A 22,914-nucleotide genomic window follows, 5' to 3' on the forward strand; every position below is an offset into this window, starting at 1 on the left:
CCTCTAGGTGTCCTCCTACATGAGGCTGAACCCAAAGAGGAGCCATGGCTGCCTCCTGGGATCTTGCAGCATGAGCAAGCACTGTTGAGCCTTTGCACTGTCTGAATACAGCAGCTCTCTTAGGTTTTAAACAGCATTTTACTGCTGTGTTACAATTCAGGTTTGCTTACATGGGTGCAAAATGAGTGACCAGCAGCTTTCACCAAGAGAGGGCAAAGACTTTTTCTAGCTGTGTGCTCTGGCTCTTGCTTCCTGCCCGATATTGGTGTCAGATTGCTCTCCCTTTTTCACATAGATAAGATCTGACCTCTGGCAGGGGATGTGTTATTAGAAATGCACGCTTGGAAACACACGTGCACCAAATTAACAGAATGCCACAGATGCCGACATAGTGTGAAGCACCATGAAGAGTGGCATGCACCACAGAAATGCTATTGAAATGGCTTAGGGTTTATTGAGCTATTGCTGCTCTACCCTATTTGCAGGAGGGCACTGTGCTCTCTCCACCAAAAAATAACCTCCTCTGCTTACAGAAAAACAATGTAAATTCCTTTCTTCTTTGCCACTGCCATGAGAAATTGCCTATCTTCTCTTTGCAATGGCCGTTCATGCACCTGAGAGCCCCCACCTCTCACTCCCTATGTTTGTAGGCCCCTGCCCTTTTGTCACCTTCCTCTGCAGAGGCTGTTTTCATGCAGCGGGTGGACGGGGCCAGCTTCCTTGCGCTGGTGGAGATCCTTTTCTGCCTCCTCAGTTAGATTTACCATTCAAAATTCAGCATTGCAACTCATGTTGCCCAGTGTGGGGCCAGCTGACACCTCTGTGACAGTCACCCTACATCCCTGCATAACCCTTCTATCCTAATTTCCCCTCATTTGTGTGCCATTTCATTTCTGTGAGCCCTTGATGCTATTTTGTTTTCTGCATGGCCCGTCAATGGCATGATAAACCGGTTGTGCAATAGTTTGTCCTAGCATCTCCCCAGATACCGTGCTGCACCTGAGGAATTGCAGATGAGCCAGCCTCTTCCCTCCTACCCATCCATTTTTACAAGCAGGTACTACGTGTGCCCTTCTCCAGTCCTCAGGGTCCAGCTCCATCCTCATGTCGGTGAAGATGAATCACCCTGAGTTCAGGCTGTGCTGTTTGGCTGCTTCTTAATGTACTCAGGGGTGACTTTCATCAGGCCCTGTTGACTTGAATAAATCTCCCTCATTCCTTCATCACTTTTTCCCCTATTCCAGCCTGCTCTCTATTCCCTTTTTTTTTTGTTTAAGTATCTGGTCACAGTTTATGCATTGCATGCTATTTATGCATTTCAGCCCATGAAAAATACATGAAGAGTCCCTCACTCACTCTCCCCATGGCCTCATAAATCTTGCATTGCTTTCTGCACAATGGCTTGGCTTCACAGGGTAATGGGGAGCAGCCTTCCTGCTGCTCCTGCCCTGGGGCTGGGGCACCCTCTGGGCATACCAGTGCTATAGGCTCAGATCTTGCTGGGCCTGCAGGGAGGGAATTAAGAACCCTCTGGCCCCATTTTTAGGCTATTGGATAGAAAATACGAGAAAGTAAGTCTTGTCATTGAAAATTGAGCATTCCAGGACTCTATAGCTCTACAACAACCTCAATGGAAGCTGTAGTGAGGTAGGAGTCAGCTTCTTCTTCCAAAACAAGAGATAATAGCCTCAAGTTGAGCCATGGGAGGTTCAGGTTGGGTACTAAGAAAAATTTGTTCTCTGAAAGAGTAGTCAGGTACTGGAATGGGCTGCCCAGGAAGATGGTAAAATCACCGTCCCTGGAAGTGTTCAAGAAACATGGAGATGTGGCACTGACAGACGTGGTTAGTGGGCATGGTGGAGGTGGTTAACAGACTGGATGATCTTAGAGATCTTTTCCAACCTTAGTGATTCTATGACTTTGCAGACACCAAGGCTTGGTAGCAGTAGCGAGTTTTGTCCATTCACCATTTGTTTAGGAGATTCTTCTTCTTCTACTTGCTCATGTTGGCAGAGAAATGGGAACAAGAGGAAGTTGTTCTCATGGATGCATCTTCATGAGGGCACCATCCCCATTTCTACAGCAGCTGAAAACAGGTACCTATCAACAAAGCCATGTTAAACACACTTTTTCCTCACGATCTTTGCCTGCCTTATTTTCTTTTTAAATTTAAATTGCTAGACGAGAGTTTTATTTTCCCCAAGAGTGTCCAGACTCGGCTGCTGGAAGCCTCCCCATCGCTTGCAAAGCTATTTTTCTTTCAGCCTCTTTAAAAAAGTTCCCCCATTCCTGTGCTTTTCTCTTAGCAGCCCGTCTTAGCCTGGGTGGGCTGGACTACTTAAGAAAATACTGCATTAGGACTGTCATGTCGATACTGGCATTTTATCTGAGTTGCTGACAGCATCAGTGTGTTAACACAACTGACCTCGTGCTCCTTCTGGTATACAAAGTGTTGCTCCTCTGCCGTCCCAGCCTACTGTGCCATTCTTTGCCACGAACACCAGGCTACAAAAGCATCACCCACATCACCCACTGTCTGCTGCGATTTCCCACGAAGCCAGGAGAATCAGCACACAGCTCCTGTCCTACAGCAGCAGTTACCTTGCAGAAGCCTGAAGCCAACAGTTCTCCAGGCCCTCCTCGAGCTCGCCACTGCCTCCGTTACATCTTTTCCAAGCCATTCTTCACTGCTGCAAGAGGGAGGAGAACCCGACGCTTCGTGGCAGGCTCAAAATGGTGTGTGTGATCCACAACTGGATGGAGCCATTATTCAAAGATTTTTTTATTTTTATGAAAAAATATATAAAATTTCATATCTTACACTACTAAAAACATGTACACAAACAAAATGCACAGAGAGCATCCCGGGAGGGGAAAAAGGAGGGAATCAATACAGCAACACTACGGTCTCCTATGCGTTGAAACAGTTGAAAGAGCTGAGACAAATGCTGCAGCACCAATAGCACTGGATATATAAACTCCTGACCTACACGGCCTAAGAAATTGCAACAAACAATAAAGGATCAGAAACTAAGTGCTACTCTTAGACTGCTATTGATGTATCACACATGCCTTAATGACTAATTTCAAGACTACAGCAGTCCAAGGAGTCACAATTTCTTGACAACTGGGAATTCTACATTTTTATATTCAATACTGAATAGACAACTTCTTTTTTTTTTTTTTTTAAGCTTTTTGTTCTTTTTGCTGTTAATATGTAGAAGAAATTTAAAACAAAACAAAACAAAACTTAAAAAAAAATTACTTTTAAAAAATCATCTTCCTTTTTAAGGTTAGGTAATTTAGCCAAATGGATAAATAAACAATGAATGGAGACAAGCCATGCTTGGGGAGACTTCCTTCTCCCAAGATGAAAAACTGTTTTGAAAAGAGCCTCTTCACCTTGCAAGCCCTTTGAAATACTTTCTTGCAATTAGCAGCAAAACGTACTGGAAAAAAATATTCAGTGTATCAATAGCAGCACTGGCGAGTTGAAAAAGCAAACTGCTTTGACTTACAGTAGGCAGGAAATCCACCTACAGCTCCAATTTTACTGATTAATGAAAACCACTGCCTCGTTGTGGTTTCCAGGTCCAGCACACAACTGGCAAGGTCAGCTAACTACCCTCCTTATCTCCCCCTGTGCTTACAAAGAGCATAACCAAAAAAATATTACTGTGATCTCCTACTGCACACCAAAATATGCATTCATCCATTCACAATGTCTGATTTCAGGCTATACATTTTCATTTGCCACTCCTTTTGAAGGCAAGTTTTTCTACTTGTGCTTCGTGGTGCCCCGGCTCAGCAGGTGAAAACAGCAGCAGCCTGGCCAAGCTCGCAGGTAGAAAGTTTCAAAGAGGTGCTGCCAGATCCCCCCCGAGTCCTTCAAAAACACTGTGGTAAAAAGGGAGCTTTACTTTATAACCCTAAATCTGCGTAAGAGGCCCAAGTAAATGGTCCAGTTGCCCCACAGACCGAGTACTTGTAGTTCTCTTTTCACTGGTAGCTCCGTCATCAGAACTCTGGAATTTGAGTGTGAAAGTAGAAGCTGTAACTTCTGGCCTGTATTTGTTAAAATGTCTTTATTTCCAGTTCAGAGCCTATAGTAAAGAGATCTGTAGCATGAACAGTTCTTGAAATAAATATAAAAGATCATTTATTTATTTATTCAGGGAACTGAGAGTAGGTACCCTATTTACATATGCAGTCTGGTTTAAGGACAGTTCATTTTCCACAGGCCCTTCTGAAAAGTATTCTGAAGACTGCTCCAATATCTGGCAATTACTACAGTGTATCAGGAACATCATTCTCATCTCCATGAGGTGCACCCCAGCAGCACTGTGTATGCCTTTAAAACCCACAAACGGTGCTGGGATTTTCTTGTAGAAATATGGAAAAAAAAGAACAAACCAAATCCTTACACAGAGCCAGCAGTTAATGAATGACCAAACAAAATGAGCAGAAAGGCTAAGTACTGAAATTTGCTACTAAAATCTCTCTCGATGCAGCTGATGGATGCATGTGGAAACCGAACAATACTTCCCAAAGAGAAGAGTTGTTGTTTCTGTCTTCCTATGGGTTATTTTACAAAGCGCTACAGGCAGAGAGGCACAAATAATCCCAAGACAGCTCTGCTGACAGGCCTAACAATGTTGTTTATTATGTGACAAATCTCTGCTATGTGCTGAAATTGCTATGTCTTGATTCCCTCTCCCCCACCTTTTGTGGCCTGGTGGCTGACAAAATGAAGCAACAGGATGAGAAATCACACAAGCAAGGTTGGTCAGACCTTCCCCTACTGCCTGGCTGTGTCTCACTGTGCAACTCAGCTCCGTCCTATTTTTGTGCTGTCAGGCGAGCTCGACGTTCCCATGAGCAGCAAGTGCCAAGGCAGCAGGGTGAGAGTGGCAAGCATGTGCTCCTGCCCTCCCACATACCTATTTCTGCTCTTTTAGGCCTTGCCTGTGCCTCAGAAAAAGAGCAGTTCTCAGAGGAGAATTGGACATCACTAAGCATGCAGGCTGTTCCAAGATGGACAAATTTTGCATCAAGAAGCCCTGCTGAAAGAAAGTGAGCCCTGCTGCTGAGAAAAAAAAAAAAAAAACAAATGCACAGCAAACCCTCTCTTCCTACACCTTCTCCCACCCCTTTTCTTTAGAAACTGTTATTTGGATTAAATCTCATCAAAGGGCTTTGAGGAAATTGAAGAAAGACTTTTAAAACCAGCTGGAGTGGTGTTCAAAACATGGTTCTGTAGGGGAGAAGAAAATGGCTGCCTTTTGGCATTAGATGAGGTGCTCAGGCTCTACTCTGCAGTGCCAGGGGACAAGGGGAAACACAGTAAGTCAATACGTCGATGTTATTATCAAGGAAGATACTATCCAACACCTCTAAGGAAGCAATATATCTACAGTAAACACTTGCCATCTGCCGAGCAATTCTTTAATCCTTATCTTCACCAAAGCTTCACAAAACAACCTATGAATACCAAATTAACTGCCCTGATTACTCCCATCTACAGCTAAAGGAGGACAGCCCCAACTTCTTTCGTGGTGAGATTTTGAGGACTCAGCATCTCACTGCTGCCTTTAGGTCCCCCTGAAAACATCATCTTCAAACTGCAGTGTACACATTAGCCCAGATTTACAACCAAGTACTGACATAAGCAGTGTCAGATTCAGACAGATCATCTTCATCATGGGATGCCAACATCATGACCATATTGGGCTGCTCTCTTTTATACTCCTCTCTCTGCTCTGCCCCACAGTGGCCAGGTCTGTACCCATTTTTGTAAGATGAATGAGTGTTTTGCAGCTGACCTGTCCAACTTTCCCAAGGGACGTGGAGGGTGTCTAAGCTGAAAATACCCACAAAACAATATGGAACGGTGCAGTTCCCAAAATAATTTCCTCCCTCACTTTCCTGGCCACAGTTTTGGAAAATGCTGTGAAATCTCCATGCTGGATGGTAGTGGAGATGCATCCACACTGCACCTCCAGAACTTGACTCGTACAAGCAGAAGAGGAACAGCAAAATCCCTTTCTTTAGCTAACAACACGTGGTGATTTGTCTCCTGGCCTTGAAGGGTGCTTGTTCGAAGCAAGGAAAGCAAGGGAGCAGGTCAAAGGCTACCCTGAGACAGTGCTGGGTTTAAACACTGGTGCAGATGGATTCCACGCACATCTTCTCTTTCCAGGAAGGGGCGCACCAGGAGCAAATTATGAAACACACGAAGAAAACAGATGCTGCAATGCTGCTGAGGGATGATGAGAGCTGTATGTTTTAAGTCCCATTTTACTTTACCTCTTCGGGACATCCCCAGCCCACGACGGAGAATGGTGTTCTTTATTTAAGCAGACTCCTTCCACCTCATATATATAATCAAAACACATGAAAGCTTTATATGTTGCTCAAACCAAACAGCAGCAAAAATACAAAGCATAGTGGTTAACACAAAAAGAACACAAAATGAAGCAAAAGAGGGAAAAAGAACAAAACATTGAGAAAGCCCCAATCTTGTACCTGATGTGTAGCAAACTGTACACTATATACATCATAACGTATTATCCTCACAGAAGAGCAAACTAAAAGAACTTTGTAACACAGAGAAAAAATATACACCCTGTATTGTATTTGCCATTGAGCAAGCAACATGTTTATACACTAGTCTCTATAACTTAACGCTGTGTAACAGCATTTTTTAAATTTACAAAACAAAATATCTATCCAGAAATAATCTAATCATATTGCTCTTCAATACACTTCTGTAGACAAGTACGACTTGAAGTAAACTTCAGTAAACCGCAGCTTGTGTGACCCACAAATGGCTGCAAAACTTCTCTAGTCAAGTAAGTCCTTGGAAGTATTAACATGTGCTGCTGCTGTAATTCAGTATATAAAGGTGCTATATATATATATATATATATATATCTCCCATGTATAGACAACATGTGGTGGGAAGGCTTGCTGTTGTCATCGCTGAAGCGCAAGAAATTGGTTAACCTCATGTACAGTAGATCCATTTCCATGTTCCATGCATGTTACATTTACTTCATGAAAATGAGGACACAAATAGGAAGAAAATGAAAACTTCAGTCAAACACTGCTTTATAAATCATGTGGCAGAAGCCAGCGTCCTTCAGTTACAGAAATTTCTGTATTTCTGAATTTCCCTTTTTTCTTCTTTAGTCAAAATAAATCTCAGAGCTAGTATAGAAAGTGCAGGACCGACCACTCGAGGAAGTGACTTAAAAACCGAGTTACAATGGCACCATCCCATTCACCAACTGGACCTTCATCTCTTGAAGGCTGTTCATTATCTTCTTCTGGTGACCAACAAGTGTCACTCCCAGCCGCCTCAAATCCCTGTGGGAGAAAGCAGATGTTGGTTCCAGGGATTGTTCAGGCACATGCCGCCACACACACTACGCACCGCATGCGTCGATGCTGCTGCCAGCGCCTACCTCTTACCATCTGTGGCTCCCAAAGCCCTTTAAATAAGGAGGCACATTTAATTTTCCCAATTTTTTTAAATGGCTGACAAAGTCTCAGAGAGGTGACATGGCTTGACCAAGATCATCTTGGTGACTAAGGGGAAAAGCTTGAAAGCAAAGTATTAGCATTGGCTTCAGCAAGGGACTCCACTACATGTATGAAGTCCTACTCCAAGAGAAAACCTGCGTAAGAAAATGTGTGTTGCAGTTTCCTCTTCTCCTGGGAGAGACTGGTATTTGATCTTGGATACGAACAGCGAGGAGTAAGATCAATCCACACTTCCTTCCTCTTCAGATGAGGCAAAGCCAAAGATACACAAACCACAATCCTATTGCCTGCTCCTAGAGAGAGCTGAATGGCAAAAGCCTTAAGCACAGCTACCACCATTACGGCCTTCTAAAGTCAACATGAATTCGTAACACAGCTCCCCTCTGAGCCTTTGCAAATCTTGCTGAAGACACAGGCTTGACTATTTTGTGTGTGAGAATTCTAAAAGATAAAGGCATTTGTGTTGAGTCTGTCTAGCAGGGTGCCATTACAAGAAAGGTGTAACATACGACTAGGAAGAACAGTTGTCTTCACAGAAATTTAGCTCTCTAAAATGTAGGTATCTAGATTAAGCTAATTGCCAAGTTTCTGTGAGAACTGTGAGAGAAGCACCTCCATGAGATGATTTATCCCATTCAAAGTGTGGGATGAGTTGCTCCCTGATTAGATTTAATGACACAGCTAAAAGCCAGGTGGGGTGCCTCTCACACAGTGGGTTATGGCAGTGCAATTATACTGATTTCGTTAAAGAGCGAAAATTGATAACAAAGAAATTGAAGGAATGACATTTGGAAGAAGGATCAAGACAGGTGCCTATATGTTTCCAACATGAGACATAGATTGTTAGGGAAGCAATTTGACTTAGACGAGACACGATGCTTCATCTGAAGACTTCCACCACAGAATTATGAGCTCCTTGTTTTTTACCTTCCAGCTGGACTGCATGTAGTATGTTTTCAAAGAAGGGCTCTACTGTTTTGCCAATAAAGGTGTGAATCCCAGTGCTGCTGACACTAGTTTGTGGAGAGTATGCAGAAACATACAAGCCATTTAGAAGAAGGCTCTCCATTGAAAGCTAGCGGGATGTCACCAGATCACCAGACACTCAGAATTGCAGCTCCCTGGTCCCTCCTGCTGTTCCCAGGAGCCCAGCCGCCACCTGAGACACACTGGAAAACCTGGCCCACAGTGCACAGACGACTGCAGGTGAACGCGTGCGATGAACACCAGAATGCCATTACATAATGCATGTGAGCTAGCCATCAAGGTGTCTTTCAGCAGACTTATATTCTGGACAGAAACTCCTGTGTAAATACAACCATCCACATCCAAAAATTACATAGATGAACACTTCAGAAAAACATCGTTTCTAATAAAAAACAATCCCGAGTGAAGGTTGATGTGTTAACACAAAAACCAGTTGAAGCCAAAAGCTAGATCTGTTCTCCATAGGATTGTCACACTTCTCAGCCTTTTGATTTGGAAAATCCCAGATTTTCTGCTCGAGGCTAAACACTACATTCCATCATCATACCCTTTTTCAGTGAAGCATCTCTCTGATGCATACTGGAAATCACAACACAATGGGTGCGGAGTAACAGAGGTCCATGAGACACATCAGCACACTCCTTACCTGGAAGAAAAGGCTGCAGCATCTGCAAAGGTGTCTACCTTCTCAGGGGGACATGCTTTCATTTCTACCTCCACTGAATTGTGAAACTAGTTCAGCAAGCGATCTTAATAATGAAGGAAAATGTAGTAATACTATTGTTCCATGCAATTTATTTTATGTACACAGCACAGTTGGAAGTTCACACCAAAGATAAAAAAAAACAGTATAGGACCAGAATTTTAGAAGAGCCAACATCCATCTTCCCCCCTGCTGAATGCTGCTCTGCTGGTGCTCTTTGAAAGTTCAGCTATTTTTTTCAGGTATCTAAAAGTGCAAACTGAGCTCTTTTGAAAATCCAGCAACACATATTTCACATATGTACTGTTTCTGGTAATATCTCTCTGCTCTTGCATGTTATGCAGAAAAGCTAGCCTGAAACTATCAGCAAGGCATGTGTGTATTTGCATTTCATACACAGCTCAGTCAGTCTAGTGAGAAAAGGTCCATGCTCTCTGGCGCAGCAGGCTTCCTCATCAAAAGGATCCAAGCACCATTTTCAGGTTTTCAGGGTACTCACTACAGAGTCTTTTTTCCTCATAGCATCCTGCATAACCCAATATCCTTGAGCAGTGCCTCATTGATTTAAGAGAGGCACAGACAGAGAGAAGAAAAACGAGTTTCTAGTTTCAATCCATTAGTTGCTCACCAGGAGATCTAATCTATTTTTTTGACTATTGAATACTCCTGAATGCGGAGCCACTGGCCAAAAGTGTGGGGACTCCTCAGAGAGGGGAAAAAGTGCTGTATGGTCATTTAGCTCTACAAAGACTGACCAAAAGCCTAATCCAGACAACAGCTCCTGAGCCAGATGCTCACCAAATATAAAATTGTCAGCTTTATTCAAAAGCTAACTTGCACTTTGCAAAGCCAGCAACAAAACTTTTGAGGGGAAAAAAAAAAAAAAGCAGCAAAAGGCCTCAAGAATGCAGGAGCTTTAATTCCCTTTTTCAAGTGTGACTTGCACCCTGTTGCAGCCTCCCATACATCCAGCGTCAAAGCACTGGACTAAAAGCAGTGGAAGACAGAAGCCAATTTTAAACAAAACTGGGAGAACATAACAGCCAGTTTGGAGACAAAATAGATTTCTTTGCTGAAGGTCTGCAACACAACTGTCCTAAAAATTCAGTCCAAAGCTCATTGTTCCATTTTACCACAGTTAATTGGCAATTTCACTGGGCTCAGCTTCCCAGAGATGTATGGAAGCATATCTTCACAGGCTCTGCAAATGTCTGGGGGGTGACAGGAAAAGTGCAATTCCCTGCAAGAAAAGGCACATCTGAGACCTTGCAAATGGCACTTGCAGTCAGCATCCAGGCTACACCTTGCCATGCAAGTGACTCTACCCCAGTTGCTGGGTTTGCATGCGCTGATGTGGCAGCTGCATGGGCATTTCTTGAGGCTGTGAAGATAGGAGTACCCATGTGTCATATTAAGCAGGTCTCCCTGCTTCCAAATACTTGACTTGCAGCAACAAGACAACTTTCAGTCCTGCTTCAGGAATAAGTTCGCCCTTCTCATTTCTTTCTTTCATGTAATGTGGAAAATAGAAACACACAGGAATTCAAATCACATGCTGACACAGTACTACGAGGGCAACTTAACCAGAAAGCCAAGGAAATAAAGGGGAAAACAGGTATCGGCCCATTCCAAACAGCCTGTAAGCAGCTGCACACTTGCTTTTACCATGGCCTTATATGAAAGCCTGGCTTCAGTGTGCCAGTGACAATACAGTACTCCCTTAAATGCAATATCCTCCATTTGAAATAGTTGAATTCATGGTCTCCACGTTGTAAGAAATATATTTAAAACACTTTATTTACAAATAGAACTACTTATACACCATGGACCAATTTGTCAAACACAGTGTAGACTAGGACTGGATTGCCACATAAAATACAACACTCCTCACCACTCCATTACTCATGCAACCAAAAGGGCCAGGTTCCTGAAATACCTCCATGGCTGGAAGCCATCAGCCTGCCAGAGATTATTTTGCATTTCATCTCCCACCCCAGCCATATTGTAGCACTTTCCTTCACACAGCGCAGCACTACACTGGCCCATGCAGACTGACACTACTCACAGAGTTAGCTGTCAGTTTGAAAGAGGGGAAAGAATAACCTCAAAGACCTTTAGAAGACACTAGGGCGAGAGGAATCCACTTGCAAGGGACCTTTGCATGAGATTAGGATCTTTCTTCGTTTAAGAGTTCATCTGCTCTTATTCGTTACTCCCATCCTATTTAATTATGACATGAGAATGGGTTTGTTCACAAGTGTATGCAGTATCACTATCCAGAACTGAGATTTTAGGTTAAGAATAAGTATCTAGAGCAGGTGAACTCTTAAATGTTCTTCATCCAGTATAACTTTTAATAAATAATTTATTTTATTTTATAAGAAAAAAATACAATGCAAAGCAACACATCACATATTATTACAAATATTCAGAGTTCTTCATCTAATAACAAACAACAGGGTGTCCTGAGATTCGGTGAGCACAGATCTTTCAAAAGGTGTAAGTATGCAGTCCACATTTTGTTAGTAATTGGTCCAGTCAAATATCAGACTGAAACTCATGTCATGGATCTATCTATTCTTGAGTATTGTCCTGGTAAAGTTAATCTTGCAGTGGATTGAAAGAGCTCCAGACACACTCAAAGTCACTAGGTGGTCCACAAGTTTAAAGAGCAGGTCTGATCCACTGGAAAGGTTTCCTTCAAGTCTGATATCCAGTTGGAAAGAGGGGGTGGAGGGTGAGGCTCCACTTTTCACAAGGTGATTCATCCCTTTGCAAGAATTAGAGCTAAATGTAGAAATCACTCTTTGTTTGAAAACATACATTTTCAGGTCTTTGCTTAAGCAAGCAGAGCTCAGGACTTGGGGCGATATTATTCACAGTTTATAGCTTGTAAAAGTTTTATCTTCAATTATTTGTCACAAGCACTACTCTTTTCTGGAGTAAAAGCATTAAGCATGACTTTGAACGAAGCAAGGTGGTAACTGGGATTTTGATTTGCATGCTAGGTGGGATTTTCAAAGAGTGCTGAACATCTACCATCTCAACCAGGTCCCCTAAAGAGGACACAAGCTGATCACCTGCAGACACCAGTTCTGTCAGAATGCTATGGCCATCCCCTCTCTTACAGTACTAGTAGCTTTACCCAGGAGATTTTAAGAATTCTTTACATTGTAAATATACATCATTGTATTTTTTCAGCGTCTTCTGGTGGTGATTAATCAGTTCTCCCTTCTTCACCTAATTTCCATGTATTTCCTAAGCAGTTTCAATTTGGGGATTATCATTTTGGATGGTATTTGAAGGCAACCTCTTAAATTGTAAAGAATCTTTTACTCATGTCATTTGGGGAAAGAAAGCTAGTTGTAAATGTTCACATGTTCTTTTCACCTGATCCCCCCAAGTCCCAGCTCTGGAATATATTGAACAGTTGCCTCTATTTAAAATAAAAAACAAAAAAAAACAAAAAAAAACCACCAAAAAAACAAAACAACAAACAAACAAGGAACATTTAGACTGAATTCTCATTTGCAGAGTACAAAATGTTTTGTTGTTTCCTCTTACAGGGAGAAAAATTAAAACCTCCAGAAACAACAAAACCCCAAATATATTAACCTTTAATGAACTTTGCTTGTTCCAGTGTTTATTTCTTCCCCATAGCATCTCTGGAGAACACATGAAGCCTTCATTTGAGCCCCCACAGAAACCAACATTTCTCTCCCTTACTTTGTTGATTTCAAAGGCAATCTGCCAGTTTACATCAGAGCACACGGTTCAGCTCTTAAGTATGGGATAGCATTCCTCTGATGTCCCTGAAGTCTAAGGTGGTTTTTCCTTTTTTAATGGCTATGAGTCAGGCCTTCTGTCTTTTTTTTTTTTTTTTACTATGTCTGAGAGTAATCACAGAGGTGTTGATTTGGATGGCTTGTTAGCCTTTGATGTACCTTCCACAGTTTTCCCCTAAATAGACTCAATTGGGGTCAAGATATCTTCACTAAGCCATAATTGCAATGCAAAGGTGCATGAGATGTTCAAGAACCAAGCCTGACTTATGCAGCTGGGGGTGGGGTATTACAAGCATGGATAACTAGCTATAGCTGGAGCCAACTTTGAAAAGTTGATATAATTACCTTGAAATCAGCAGAACTTATCTGTATTTGCCAGGTAGGAATCTGATGGAGTTATGTGGTGCAGTGATGTTTTTTATATAAAGTGTGGTGCAGCTGCACATGAAAGGAGCTTCACAGGCCATTTTAGGAGGCAAAATAGTAGTTTATGCACATTCTTCACAGCATGATCAGATAAGCTGGTGATGGCCACACCAACAGTCTCAGGGTTTGTTTTCAACCATGAGGATGAACAAATCCAGGTTAAACAGTGAGGACCCAATGATGGTTTTCTTGTACTACCTAGCATTAAACTAGCCGGAATACAGCCAACAGAGCTACCTGTGGGATACACCTTCATGGACAGTTTTGTTTCCCGCAAGACTGCTTCATGCAGCACCTCACCTAATACATGAGGTTGGAACTTTCCAGTGTCTTGCCTTTTTTAATTTCAAGAGAAGTGAGTCAGTGAAATGCAAGATGGATTAATAAGATGTCTACTTTCATCTTCAAAAAAAATCCCCCAAGGCTCCCCAGACATCAGCTCTTCTGTATGACTCTACTGCTGTAAAAGCCTGGAAGAAAGCTGAAGCTCAGAACATGTCATCTTCATTGGGGACCAGTAAAGGACCAGAGCAGAATGACGTCTGTGCTACAGAGAACATCCTGGGACCCTGTGGAAGGGGTTTAGATACGGTTTGCAGCTGGTGAGGTTCCAGCATCTCTGACAGCTATAATGATACTTACAACAACTTGCCTTTTTTGGCTAGAACTATACAGAAAATGAATTACTGGACTCACTGTCAATCTGAAAAAACATTTCAGACTGCCTGAAAGGTATATTGAAAAGACTTAAGGGGGGTTACTTCTGAAATTTTTGAAATACCAAACAGTAAATATAGAGGAATGTTTACATTTTAAAGTCAAATTAAACAGATCATTTCACAATCTGAACTACTACATCCAAGAAAAAGGTAGAAATCTGGCACAGCTGTAATAGTCCCTTCTATTACTTATAAATCACAGATGTGCAACCCAGGAAATACTTAATTATGTCATATCACAATGCACTGCACTTCGAGCGATTTGGGGGGGGATGCAGTCATTCCTCCAAAAGGTGAAGTTAGCAATAGTTTTGTTAGTGTGCTAAGAAGAGGGATGCTAAGACCATATAAAGCTACATAGGTGGCAAAAATACCCACTGATTTGGAATTGTGCTCAACATTTTCTCTGATCAAACCAAAGCCTTTCACTTTTGATCTAAGCATTTCTTTCAAAACACTTGAAATTACATAAAGTTTTAAAAAGGAACAAACGGGAAGTTTTTTTAACACTTAGTTTTGTTCTTCGGTATGACTAATACAGCCAAACAGCAAAAAGCCTATGATGTATTTCAGACATTCTGCAGATTCTACTAGGACTTCCTTTGATTCTATGATTAAGGTGCCACATAAGAGGGGAATGCTCCCCTTTTGCTTTTCTCTTACGTTACTGCCTCTTCCTATCCTCATCACCCATCCTCTGGCTAGATCTCCCTGTCTGCCTTGGCAATGGACCTCAGTCAAAGTGTGTAGAGTCCAAATGCAGTACCAAATGCATGTAATAGTTTCAGGAATCCGAAAAAGGAACTAAAAAGAAATCTAAGGACCCTGGTTCCTTAGTCACTAGAAAAGACTTACTTTCTCACTTGGGGGTTCAAGCAAGTACCTGAAATTAGGCAAGAGTAAGGGACAAATACAGGTCAAGTGGATGAAGTAAATAAAATCAGGGAGAGGAGAGATATTTTTGCACTCCATCCATATGCGACTTGTCCAATTAAACTGAAACTGAACTGTATAGGGGTGGTACCAACCTGCAACATGTGCAAAGGAACTCTCACCCTGAAGGGTGAGCTCCACAGCAAGCCCTGTGGCAGACAGGAAAAATGCTGTGGTTCTCTAGGGTACTGGGATTTTTCCTGTTTTATTCCTAATCCTCTGCACTTATTCTGCCAGTGCACTGGTGATCTGCATGTGGTCAGAAGACTACTACCTCTTCCAAAGAAGCACCAAGGATGGAGCATAATCTTTGCCATTCTACCCCAATGTCTGTAACAACCTAAGCTCAAATTAGTCCAGTCGCAAAGGCAGGCTTTAGGGCAAGTTTGATTAAGTGTCAGGAAGAAACTACAGACAATTACACATGACCAGCAGTTAATGGTGGAGCACAGCAAACCAGCAGCCTCGAGGCATTTATCAAATTGTTTCAGTGCTGTCGCCCTGATCACAGATATATCCAGGTGCAAAAACCAACAGCACACGCAGGAGGAAGAGTCCTGGCCAGGGACCTGTCCCTTAGAGCCACTGGTTTGTCGATGGTATTCAGTTGGCATCGGCTGTACCTACTCCTATTTCTACTGCAGTAATGTTGAAAACTGTTTCCATGCTTTTCTAGGCTTGACTGTGCAGTTAGCTACATCTGGATCAACTCTTCAAGCAGCTAATGCAGTGTAAAGCCAGTATACCTCAGAGGGGCCTCTATCTCCTATACACTTACTAGTAAGCTTATTTTTTTATTTATTGATAACCCTGAGTAATAAACTGCTGCTATGATGAGAGGACAGCTTGTCAATTATTCAAACTCAAGCATTAATTTCTGTGAGCAAAGATGCCAAAGTACTGGCTTGCTAGCATAGTGACAGTCAGTTTTAGACTCGTCTGCACTTGTTATCATCAATACAGATACTAAAAGAGAAACGGATGACTGCAAACAAAGGGAAACGGTTTCCTTTCTTCAGTCTCCTCTCTACATATTTTTGAAGTTTGTTTTCCTCCCCAACTGCAATTACAAGAGGTGAAAATGATCTGGAAACTACTCACTCCAGGGTCACCTGAGCCACGGAATCCATTGAGCTGTATCCATTCTCCATGAAAATCTCGGTGTATCGGCCCATTTTGATGGCTTCCAGCCACTCACCCACTGACCTGTAGGCACCACTCCCCACTGGACTGTGTTCCACCAACAAATTTGATACTCTAAAGACAAAAGGAAAGACAGAGAAGTAAAAAGAATCAGTATCAAGATGTACCCAACATGACACAATTGCTCTTCTGTGGCATCTTGAGTAATTGCTGAATCCCAATTCCTCCTGTGGAGCTGTAATTTTTCTGACTCATTGGAACTTGTTGACTTTACCCTGGAAGTGCAGTGCAACTTAAACGAGGAGGAGAGAACCACACGCTTTTTGAGCTCTGTGTGGGATTTCCCAAATTTTCAGTTTTATCTCAGTTTTCAGAAAGAGTAGCGTAAAAGCTTTCAAAACTACCAACCATCTTAGCAGAATGAAAAGATCATGAAGAATTAATTAGGCAAGACTTCACAACGCATGGGCCACAAAGTTTCACCTGTAACCTTGCTTGCTTTCGAGTTGCTGCCATTGCTGGTGCACACTGCAAGTGGGAAGTATCTGCTTCTACAGAGGAGCAGATTAGTGTCCATCCCCGTTACCCCTCACACACAAGCAGGCTCCTTTTCCACAGCGCTCTCCCTGTCACTCTTACTTCAAGGTCTTCAGTTTCACTCTTCCTGCTCTGTTCTTCTCCTCTTTCTTTAAAGCTTATAATTAACTTAAAACAACCCAGAGACTGGAAACCGAAACCCAAATTACATTTCCCAGCAGCAGCCATCAGCGGCAGGCTGTTGTTAACACTTCAAGGGCTGCTCCCACAGTCAGGCCAGGATTTTGTATGCAGGCAGCATCCAAGAAGCCCTGCAGAGAGCAGCAATGCTCCAACCATGCATCAGCCTCCTGGCGAGGCTCACGTTTAGTCCTGAAACCAGAGTGAGAATCCTGGCTCCTGCAGCCTTGCTCGGACCTCTGTGCAGCAACTGCTATCTGCTTGGTTCTGTCATGCAAAGAAGAAGCAATTCAGGCAAATAACAACCCTTTGCCACTCTAGAACCTGGCACAAGTAACCTGTGTTGTGAGCAGGCCCACCACGTCACTGATGATGCGCAGAGCACAAACAGACTTGTTCAAGGTCAGCCAGGAAAGCAACCAGATTTCTCCCATTTTGTAAACCAAGGCGCATAGTTAACATAAGCCTTGCATAAAGATTATTACCCACAGGTAAAAACATTTGCTGGGTCAGCCTCTGACTGTGAGAATTATGCTTGAAAGATTTTCAACTCAAAGGAGAGCTAAGATTTTATATTGTTATAGCACTTCAGGAATCTTCATATATTTTACGATCACATTAGTATTATTTGTTTATTTAATAGCAATGCTGAAGGGTCCAATAAAATGTGAATACCTGCAGTACCAAGAGCATAATGGCTTCCCATAACATTTTATACACATGAGGAATTCAAAACTCCTAAGTAATCATAATGAGAAGTGGATTTTCAACACTAATGTCAGGAGGCACCTACTGATATGCATGCACTGTAATGTAGAGAGTGACTTCCTCCCTTATTTGCATTAATGAGAATTTCCATAAAGAATACATTACATATATTTAAAAAAATCCTTTACAGCTGCTGCACTTCGAAATTATGATTCATTTGGAATTACTATGGTCTGGGCATGGAAATCTATGATTATAGAAACACAGCCCCAAAGCCTGGCTGGTCACATACTCCATGCACACAGAATATACCCACAGCACCTTTAAAAAGGAGAAGTTTGGAATTGCAAGGGCCTGTCAGTGGAATAAAATATCAGCAAAGTGTTTAACAGCCCAAGGAGATGGTTTACTGCCTATTTTAATCTTTTCTAGCCTAACAGGTTGATATAACAGTACATATCACCATGTAACTGGCCTTGAAAATGACTGTTCTCAACTGAAAATTAAAGAGAAACATCACATTTTGTGCTATCATAAACATGTTCCTGCAGGTTTGCTGGGGCTAACATTACAACTAATTGCTAATAAGAGTCTTTCTTCAATTTCTTATTCATGTGGCTAATGATGCAGTGAAATAGCCTGAACAATCAGATCTATTTTGTATTTAAAAATGAAACTATGTAAAGTTTTCATGTTTCTTCTCTTCCAGTGTGAGATGGAGATGTCATGCACTGGGACATGTTGTTCCTTTTATTTCATTTTTTTGTCCTCTGAGAATAAGTTTTTCTGATGGGCCTCTTCCAGCATTAATAAGGGAGCTCCACGGCCACCAATCAGGTAAGCAGCAAGGATTTATATACATTACTCCTACATGAACATGCGAGAGACTGAGTGACTAGCAACACAGATGGCTCAGAAGTAATACTTGTGTGCTTACACTGAAATTACAAAAGCCTCTCCAAGACTCCAGTATGGTGGAGAGACTGCTACCAAAGCTCACTAAAAAAAATTCATCTCTCCATTTTTTTTTTCTAAAGTGGAGTTTTGTTTCTTGACACATACTTCCCTTATTTGTAGCTGTGTAGCTGCTGAAATTCACACTGAATTGCAGACTGGCTGCCTCATTCACTTAATGTGGTTTTAGCAAACTGCTTGTGTACAACTCTTTGGGAACCACAGAGATCCCCTCACAATTACAAAAACTGTTGGAACTGGAGGTGGCAGCTAACACACCTGGGAATGCTTCTGGGAAGATGCACTTAGACATCCATGAGCTTTGCACATCCAGTGTTTTCCCAAGAGACTTTCTCATTCGTATTACAAAGATAAAGTCAACAGGCAGATAATTTGAGCAGTGTTTACTATCTACTTCACAGACTCAGTCTTGCTCTCGCTCACCTTGGGGTAGAGCGCAGGTAGCTTTATCATAGACCTATAAATACTGCTGAAACTGCAGTTTCTAAAAGGCAGGCCACAGTAATTTTCTTTGCTGCAGTGGCTCTACATTTATAGAGTTACTGAATTGCTGACTGGCCTGCCAATTTAAACAGAGAAAGTTGGTTTTGGGAAAACTCTCTTGGACATAATGAAACGGAGGAACATCCACCTGCAGATGCATGTAGGCTAAAGAGAAATTCAACACCAGGAATCGGCATTCAGATAAGAATCTTTCTTTGAGAAATGGCTCTGGCCTGATTTTGTACCTGCTCGATGCATTAACCAACGTCTTCAAGCTGCTTGGGTTACGGATGAGCTTGTCCAACATGCTGACAATTTCATCAAACTTGGGCCTGCTGTTGCGGTCCTTCTGCCAGCAGTCAAGCATCAGCTGGTAGAGAGCAGCAGGGCAGTCCATGGGACTTGGCAGGCGATAGCCTTCCTCCACGGCTTTAATCACCTATGGGAAGTAAACACAAGGCTGATGGGTTGCTTTTCTTCTCTCCCTCTTACCTTTTTCCCCGAATATAAATTGGTTTAAATAGAGAACTCTGGGCCCAGCAATACGCTCACATACAACCAATCCCCCACCCTCTGCATATACGAGACAAATCAAGTAAACTCCATTATCTTTCACTGCTGCTATGGCATAGGTTGAATAATTGATTTTTAGTCACTGCAAAATGAATCTAGAAATCCAATGTAACCAGAAGGTCAGATCTCAGGTTGCACTTGTTCAAAGCTCAGCTGAGGTCTGTAGGTCACACCAGAAAACTAGAGACTGTTCTTGTCTGCCAACAGCAGCTTATGGGGCTTTCTGGCATTGTCTTGCAGTACAGTGATTTTGTTTATTCAGATGTTGGCTTCTTTTTAAATGAAAAGGCATGTGCTCAACCACAGATTTGTATTACAGTAATAAAAGTCTGACTGTATTTCAAAAGAGACTTTGAATGCTAATTGATGGATGGATTCAAGGCAGAGGCAGAGGCAGAACAACCATCTCATATATCATTCAATACTGTCTGGGTTTAGTCGTTTCTTACTGTGTCCACGTTTCTGCCAGGAATTTAAAATGTCAGCCTAAGAGTATGTAAATTAAAAACAGGGGAAGTTTGTTGCACTGATTCCAAATACAAACCATCTATGGTTCTATATCCAAAACAAGTGATAAACACATGTGCTGCCTGCGCTCTGGAAAGGCAGAAATGAACAAATGAGGGCAGAATTGAATAAAGCAACTTGTTTTCCCTCATTTTGGACAGACTTACAGCAGGGCTCCTAGCCCAGTAGTTCCCATTTTGAACCCTTAGCAGCATTCAGGAGAACACAACTCTCATTTCAGGCCACAAGGGTCTGCGACCGTGTCAGCAGAGTCCGAGCGGCCCATCTTCACATCCTCTACTCCCAAGACTTACTGCCCAACAGAAGCTGGAAGCAGCTATTGCTGATGGTGAATACTGTGTGGAAAACCACAATGTTTCACTGCTTGACTCCAAGGACTGCCTCAAATACCATTCATTCTAGGCACTCTCACAATTTGAAAACATCTTGTGATTAAAAAAAATGCTCTATGGTTAGCACTGCACTCCTGGAGGCTCCAAAATTTAGGACCGCATGCATCATTTTCAAATCATCCTTCACCACCGAGTTTTTTGCCAAGTGGAATAGTCCCAGGCATGAACAGGGATGGCTGAGCAGCATTAGCAGAAACCTGGAACCCTCTAAGGACATATGGAGTAGAGAAGAAATGTTTTGAGGCTTTGTATTCTTCTCAAAGGATACTGAGCAGCCTGAATATCTGGTCCACAACACCTGCAATCCTTCTGTGTTCTGACAGAGGCTTATCTAAGGTTTCATCTGCGGGTGGAGCAGTTGCACCGCTCTCCACCCAACCTTTGTCTATAAAGTAATCTTGTCTACTGCTGGACTGCTATACTGGCTTTTGCTCACACCATCAAACACCAGGCCCACTATGCTGCACTATCTGCTTTGTCTATTCTTCACATCATGCATTTCAGCTGGTCCCTGGCCCTGGATTTACAACTGCCTTATAAAAAGTCTGTGTGGCACAGCTATGAGAAGATTATTTGCTGTATTTATAACAATAATGGATTTTCCTCCAGCTGTAGCAGAAAGAAAATAGTACCAGGACAGGTAGCAGACCATCTGGCACCAGCTCAGAATATCTGAACTACATCTGCAATGGGGTTATGCATGCTTTATATTCCGGGCAGTAACATCACAATCAATTGCATTAACTCAATTTACAGGATGTCATTCATTCTGGTGATACAATGTAAATGGTATCAAAATACTGCAAGGGTTGGGAGCTGATCTCTGCTCTTGCATCTGAAGGTGCCTTCAGGGTCTGGCTGTAACAGGAGTAAAAGAATGATGCAATAAAGACTAAGTCACTTGCAGCAACTGCAATACTTAGAAGAAAAAAAAAAAAAAGGCAGATTTGCCATTTTGTTCATGGGTAAGTACTGCTTTTTAAGACTTGAAGAGCTAAAACTTGCATACATGAGGAGAAATGTTTGTCCCATTACTTTTTCTGGAGAAGCATTTATGTATTTAAGGATGGGATGACGACACTAGGGATTTTTGGAAGGTGAAAACCTGAGATAGTCTATCCTAGTAAGCCAAGTAGCATTCATAGTCCCCTGTTTTCACAAAACTGCTACTGTGAAGACTAAAAAGCAACCACTACAATCATTTAACTTACCATCCTAAACCAGGTCACAAAATTCCCCTCAATTCCTGTACTGAGCCCTCTCTTGCGGTTCAAAACTTATTTTTAGAAAGCTGTGCAGTCATCAGCATGACTTTAAAACGTGGTTTGTAGCACTGAAGTTACAACACTGCCTGCTTTGTGGCACTGCACCCCCTCTACCACAGGGGAAACCAGCCTGGCTGAAACATGGTGAGAACCGTTTTGCTCACTGCTGACTGTGCCTGCACATAACATGCTTTAATTATAAACCACACAAAAAACTCTTGTGCAAAGGAGTCTGAAATTCACGTGAGCAGAGCTCACCAGACCTCCACCAATGCTACATCTAACACTGATGATTCTTCTGTCAACACAAGCAGAGGAGGAAAAAAGAAAGACAGTGGGCCTTTAGGGGATGAAAGGAGGAGGAATAAATACAAGGAGAAATATTTTTCTGCCATAGCACTGAGTTAAATTTTCTAGACTGCCACCATTGAGGCATTTACTGTCTGCACATGCTACAGGGAGAAAAAGAACCCAAGCAAAACCTGATCAGGAACTGATGCTCATGAACATCTCACCAGTGTTCTGCTTTCTACTGTCAAAGAAAGTGCTTCCCCAGCCAACTCTCCTCAGATGTGAAATTCACCTTATGCCCAGAGCATGGACAAGGTGGTATTTATTTTAATTCAACAGTTCTGCAAATTGTTGGTGCTGACAGTGTTACTAATCTGACAAGGGATTCCCCTGGCCACAGAGTGTTATCTCACTGGCACCAGCCCGAATCTCAGCCTGACATTTACTGAACATCTGTACTACACTGGTGCATCAGCATTAGATAGTTAGAGTGTTTAGTGTGTCTGAAAAAGCTCGGCTCTAAATTGCTGCATTTTCCATCCAGGGTACAAAAGAAAGCCTTTGTATTTGATACAAAGGGATAAATCCCTGAGTAGATACATGCCGCTTTACCAAACTCCCTACAAACATGACAACCTCAGTGGTGTAGAAGCAGTGGGGCATTCATGCCAAACAACACTTGTCCCCCTGGCAAGCAGGGCAGTGTTAGCATCTCAAAGGCACCACTTGTTTTCTTGCCTG

General features: G+C 42.3%; 1 protein-coding gene across 11 annotated transcripts in view; it reads right to left on the reverse strand.

Moving 5' to 3' along the window:
- Nucleotides 1-4,148: 4,148 nt before the first annotated feature.
- Nucleotides 4,149-22,914, reverse strand: part of EPHA5 (EPH receptor A5) — a 196,082-nt gene continuing 177,316 nt past the window's right edge. For 4 of the 11 annotated variants that reach the window (XM_042870472.1, XM_042870471.1, XM_042870469.1 and 1 more), the window contains 3 exons: nt 19,370-19,563; nt 16,200-16,355; nt 4,149-7,368 (listed from right to left, as the gene is read on the reverse strand). In XM_042870472.1, the coding sequence (XP_042726406.1) occupies nt 7,263-7,368; nt 16,200-16,355; nt 19,370-19,563 (456 nt within the window). In that variant the 3' untranslated portion in view covers nt 4,149-7,262. The other 7 variants (XM_042870463.1, XM_042870465.1, XM_042870462.1 and 4 more) reach the window with 3 other exon arrangements.

Source organism: Lagopus leucura, unplaced genomic scaffold, assembly GCF_019238085.1.
Source record: "Lagopus leucura isolate 7727_CA_CO unplaced genomic scaffold, USGS_WTPT01 Super-Scaffold_100004, whole genome shotgun sequence".
Classification (NCBI taxonomy): Eukaryota; Metazoa; Chordata; class Aves; order Galliformes; family Phasianidae; genus Lagopus; species Lagopus leucura.